Below are 6,235 nucleotides of genomic sequence, written 5' to 3'. Positions count from 1 at the left end.
AAAATCAAAAGTCATTTTTTCCGCTCTAATTGTCTATTTGGGTTTTGTGGGGGGAAAATATGAAAATGAAACTGGAAAAAATGAGATTAGCTTGAATGTAAAAGAATTAATTGTTCCTCAACATGTGGAAGAAATTAGTGACAAGTTGTCCGATGAATAGTCCAATTTTTCTTTTTAGGATTAGGACTCGACACTCAGACGAAATATCAAGAAAATTTTATGTCTCATATTTGTGAAATGTATACCTAGTCAAGAACAGATCTCTTAAACTCATAATTAATCTGTTATAGTTTGATAGATGACAGAGTTAAGCATTGGCTTAACAGTTAACATCACTCATTTAAAGAGAGAAGAAACACAAACGAAAGAGCTAGTAAGATAGGTCAGTAGACCAACAAATATTGACAAGGCATTTATGACCTTTTAATTCTTCTCTTCCTAACACTGTACAGTTAGATTTATTGAATAGCAAAACTTACAACTTACAAAAGGGAAGAAAGGAAATAGGATCGAAAAGTCTTTTTAGCCCCTCTACAGAAAAATTGAAGAAAAGGCTAAAACCTTTTTTTTTTATACAAACACCAACCAAAAAAAAAAAGATGAAGAAGAAAATCCATAGTCCACACAAATTTGAAGGGTTGCATCATTAGCACACAGTACTTAAAAAATTAGTAATTCCACAACAAAGAAGGCTCAAAACAGCTTGAATAAATCATTCCTCCATCATCAGGATATAACCAACCTTCCACTGCGGAGTGATCACAATACACAAAATCATTCTTCAACTCATCGTCAAAATAACTCGTGCCTAGTCTTGGCAGCTCAATAATTTGAGTCAATTCCTCAGATGTCGCCAAATCAATTGCTGATACCAACGATGATAGCGAAGAAGAAGTTGACATATTTGAAGTAGAATTATTAGGTGATGAATCATCAGAAGAAGAAGAAGAAGTAGTAATGTTTATATTATTGTTATCAAATTTGTCCATTGCTGCTGCCTTAGCTGCTGCTGCTTGAATATCACGCGGGCTAAGTGTGACTGGTCTAGGGAGTGAACCAGCTAGTTCAGGGAAATTGAGAATTGCTGAATTACCTTTTATGCTTAAAGCTGCCACGTCATGAGCTCTAGCTGCCATTTCTGGATTTGGGAAAGTCCCTAGCCAAATACGTGATTTTTTACGTGGCTCCCGAATTTCTGATACCCATTTTCCCCAATTCCTCATTCGTACTCCTCTGTAAACTGGATGTTTACTGCTGTCTCGATTTCTCTTTATCTTCTTCGCTTCTAAGTCTTGTGGCTTATCCATTTTGTATATTTACGTACGTTTGTACAGTGATTTTGCAGAGAAATTAAAAGGGGTTGTAAAGAAAAGAAGGAAGAAGAATCAAGAAAGTTATAGGAGTTAAAAGAGTAGAGAATGCATCCAAGAATACAACTTTTCTTCTTTTTGCATTATGTCCCAAAAATATAGCCACCCACAACACTTATAAAGGGAAGAAAAAAAGGGGGGTTTGGGGGTAGAGGGTAGGGGTAGGGGTAGAGGGTGTAGGGGTGGGGGACCCATGGAAGAAATGGGCCATCCCTGATAAAACCCCAAGGGTACGACAGGGTCCCCTTCACCAGTAGGAAGCAACCAACCATAGAATTCAATATTTCTCTAACTTGTTGATTGTGAATGTTGGGATTTTAATCTTTTGTAGCTTAAAGAGGGTGAATGAGAAATAGAGGGAAAATAAAATATTTGAGTTTCTTTTGGCAAAGGGACATTGTTCCGTATCGGAGGAAGAAATGGTTTTTGATGGGTATATATATAATTGCTCTTCTTCTAGCTCTTAAAGAGTTAAGAAGAAGGCAATCGTCGCACCGTCGTCGTCGCTCGGTTTCGGCTTCGGTCAAAGATTGATTGATTAATCTTTTTGGACAAAATTTCTTTCAATTATTTAATTAATTAATTAAATAATTAACGAAAAATTCAATCCGGAATAACCCGCGACCCGGTTTGGTCAGGCCCCCTTCGAGTGGCTCGCTGTTCACCGGCGTTTTGGTACCAACACTTCGGTGAGTTAAATCGTTTTATCCTGGGAGGATATATTCCAACACCTCGGATACTTGAGGGGAATAATTTCCTTAAGGACATACTGTGTATTCAGTGGGCTCGATTTATTCCTATACTATTTTTTCCAGAATTTATTTCGTTAAACAAGTATTACTAACTTTCTGTTTTGTTTTTTCAGAAAGTTTAATTGTTTATTGCATACAAAATTATATCAGTGAATAGTTGGAATATATCTTTTCTGGCTTTTTCACCTATGTTTTCACTGTTAGTTTCTCCCCCCTTTCTGGCTTTTTCACCTATGTTTTCACTGTTAGTTTCTCTCCCCCCCCCTTATCATCACCCACCACCTTTGTCCATTCTACATGTGCCCCTAACAGTCATGTCTGATTGCACGTACATTTAATTTATTGTTATATGTCTTTGACAGTGTAATGTATTGTTTACTTTATTTTGATCTGTTTTAGTATGTTACTTGCACTATCCTTTATTAAAGAGTATCAACAGGCGCTACTTAATAGAATTACATAAAATTACTTTTTAAATGTTTTGATTATGAAAATATTTTTTTTACGTTGTTGTCGGTACATAAAACTTAAACTCTTTCCTATAGAGAGTTGATCTAATACTCTGTAGTTCATTAATAAATCCAAAGTAATGTCTTTACTAAAGACACAAGTACTAAAAACACAAGTTTCATGGATGAAGAAGTGTTCGTACATTTTTAGGTTGGGTGCGTTGTTGTGTTTTGTTACACTCCAAATAACTATAACCGCAGTTTGTGTACTTTTCTGTGTTACAAACAAGTATTCCTTACAGCTGAGAATTTATTAAATAGAAAATATATAGTGTAGTTGGTTGGAAATTTTTTAATGCTAAACACTTATTGTTGTCCTTATAATATAGAAAAAGCTGCAACTTGTCAATTCTTTTTGAATAATAGACTGTATTTATAAGACAAGCTTTTTATGAGTGTACCAAAAAATCAAATTAATAGAATCAAGATCACAAAATACTGACACTAGCTTTACTGGTTTGAATCTCATATTCCTCTAGTCTCTATAAGTTTCTCTTTTGTTTTTACCTTTATCCAAATTTGGATGGGATACATCTCATATTCCTCTAGTCTTACTATACTCCTTAATTTTCTCTTTTCTTTTACCTGTCCAAGTTACTCTTTCTTGATGATCCACTGTTGATGTGGCATGAAAATTGAAAATGATAAGGATTCTGCCTTATTTGTATTTCAGACTCTGTACTCACTCTTTCCTTGTTTTGCGATTCAGTTAAATATTTCCTAATTTGCAATAATTCTTTTTCGAAGACTTTTTCGCTTCTTTATAATTTATGATGTGGAAAGAAACGAGGAAAGTAGGACACAAACAAAACCAAGAGTGAGTAAAAATCACATTCTGCTTTTGAGAGTTGGGAGAAAAAATTGTAGACTTGTACTTCCTCCGTCTCAAATTGTCCGGTCTCAAATTGTCCGTCGTGTTTATTTCTTATACGTCCCTTAAAAAAATATTAAATAGGAAAGATTTTTGACTATTTTTTTACCCTTATTTATGTCTTAAGATATAATTTCTCTTCATTTAATACTTACATAATGAAGGTATTTGTAATCTTCCAGAACAATTAATATTAAGGATAAAATAGAAGAAAAAAATTAATTTACTCTTGAACTTTTAAAATGACAAATAATTTAAGATAACTATTTTTAAAAATCAAAACACATAATTTAAAAGGGAGGGAAGTAGTAATTGTTCTTTTTGTTCAAGTGAATTCTCTCATTGTTTTACCCGAGAGCGTAGGCATTTCTACCTGAGCTCAGTAAATCCTGTGCCAGTCACTATATTTTCTTATTTTATTTGGTCTATCTTAATTGAGATTTTTCGCATAAAATCGATTACAGAATTTTAGGTTGAGATTAACAATCTAGGATTTTACATGGCATCAACTTCAATGAAGTACGAGATAAAAAATTACAAGCTTGACGGTGTATAAAGTTCAACTTAAGGAAGATTAGAATGAAATCTTACTGGTACTACAAGGATTATGCAAAGCAATTAATGAGTATTTTCCAAAAATAAGAAATATGACAAAGTAAATCTACAATGAGAGCCTTGAGTGCAATTTTCATTAGCATTATTTCTGAGAAGGTTAATTGTAGGGGAGATTGCTGGTGATAAAACAACAAATATTGCGTGGAAAAATTGGAAGAGCTCTATTATGAAACTTGCTAATCAAACGTCCTTGAAGAAAAAACTGATTATTAGATTAATCAAATAAATTTATAAATTTATTGTACAACCCAGAATGAGGAAGATATGTACTTAGAAGATCATCTTGATGAATTTAATTCCATCATCATGGACATGAAGAATGTAGATATTGAGCTCGAAGATAATTATCAAGCTTTGATTGTATTATGTTCTTGTTTACTCTAAATACCAATTATTAGATTAATCATAAATTTATAAAAATGAGGCTTCAAATAAACTGATCCTTGTAAGTAAGATATTGACAAATTGAGCAGATAATGGTAAGAGAAAATAGTATGAAAACTGTTTGTATTTTGTATTCGGAAATATATTCAAAAAATTAAAATAATGTAAAATCAGAAATGCAGAAGAACCGAATTAATTTGACCCAAGTGACAACGAACGCAAAAAACAGTAGTAAATCACGCATACTGCTTTCTTTTCTGTTAAAACAATGCGGAAAGAAAAAAGAGAAATCAGAATTTTCGTAAGGAAAATCTAAGTGAATATGTTGTTATTTATAGCCAACATGTTGAGTTTAAACGAAGAGGTGCAACTCTTCAGAATGTCTGTTATGACTGTTCCCGTAAAACAGCCATTACGTAAATGGTTATTTACCCAAAATAAAATGGGAAATCAAAACGCGGAGGAAAAAGAACGGCTAATTTGGATTAAAATAATATTACGTTAATCTTAATATTAACAAATAAATTTGGTTCGAAAAATTAATCTATCAATTGATTATTTGACCGAATCCCAAGCCGAAGCCGAGCCGAGCGAGCGACGAAGACGCGAGGCTTGCCTTCTTCTTAACTCTTTAAGAGCTAGAAGAAGAGCAATTGTATATATACCCATCAAAAGTCTTTTCCTCCTCCAATATGGGACAATGTCCCTTTGTCAAGGAGAAAAAATCAAATTTTTATTTTTTCCTCTATTTTCCATTCACCCTCTTTTAAACTCTAAGAAGCTTAAACCCAATAATCCCCCACATGAATGAGGAATGGCTATATCATGAAAATATGCATGAAAACTGTGTGATTTACAAGTAAGGATTAATCGCATCTGGATAAGTAGGTTTCCCTTTGAACTTTCCGTAGTGAACTTCTGTCACATATACTCAATCAATCGGTAGATTTGATATTTTTGAACTGTCTAACTTTGGTGTATACCTAGACAACCATAAGTCACACAACTAACCCTTAACCATCTTTGGTTCTCATTATTGTGTTCGTTTCAGCTATGAACACCGCCTGGTTTCATAAGTGCGTAGAGAACTGACCTTGCAAAATTTTCCTTGAAGCGGCTAACACTTCTCACTTACATAGGTCATTCCTAAACGTGTCATCCCGTAAATACACTTTTTAATATACCCCGTATCAAATTTAGAAACCATCAAAAAGCCTTAATACTTTATCCTTTGTACTGAACATTGTCTCATCACGAGAATGGACCAAAAAATTTAGTTGACAATGTTGAACCGTCATTAATGACTTTCTTTGATCTCCTTTAACCTAGATCTTAGGATCTCTACTCTTCTAGGTAGAGTTACCGCCACAATGGCTTATCCTCGGCCACAGTCCCATTCCCCTCGATGATCTTTCAACAACCTCTCTAGTTAGGCCTTTTGTAAGTGGATCCAACACATTGTCGCTTGACTTTACGTAGTCAATTGTGATGATCTCCCTAGAGAATAGTTGCCTAACAGTTTTATATCTTCGTCGTATATGATGAGATTTACTGTTATACATAACGCTCACAGCCCTTCCAATTGCCGCTTGACAATCGCAATGTATACATATTGGTGCCAACGGTTTGGGCCAGAATAAAATATCTTCCAAGAAATTTCGGAGCCATTCAACTTCTTCACCGGTTTTATCTAAGGCTATAAATTCAGCCTCCATTGTAGAGTGGGCAATACAT

At 34.0% G+C, this 6,235-nt stretch overlaps 1 protein-coding gene across 1 annotated transcript; it reads right to left on the bottom strand.

The window, feature by feature from the left end:
• Nucleotides 1–504: 504 nt before the first annotated feature.
• LOC107803926 (dehydration-responsive element-binding protein 3) lies at nt 505–1,472 on the bottom strand. Its single transcript, XM_016627717.2, has one exon. It carries the CDS (start codon nt 1,305–1,307, stop codon nt 669–671), a length of 639 nt encoding a protein of 212 aa, XP_016483203.2. The 5' UTR covers nt 1,308–1,472; the 3' UTR covers nt 505–668.
• Nucleotides 1,473–6,235: the final 4,763 nt, after the last annotated feature.

This window comes from Nicotiana tabacum, chromosome 23 (genome assembly GCF_000715075.1).
Source record: "Nicotiana tabacum cultivar K326 chromosome 23, ASM71507v2, whole genome shotgun sequence".
Classification (NCBI taxonomy): domain Eukaryota; kingdom Viridiplantae; phylum Streptophyta; class Magnoliopsida; order Solanales; family Solanaceae; genus Nicotiana; species Nicotiana tabacum.
This window is presented reverse-complemented; position numbering and strand designations above follow the sequence as displayed.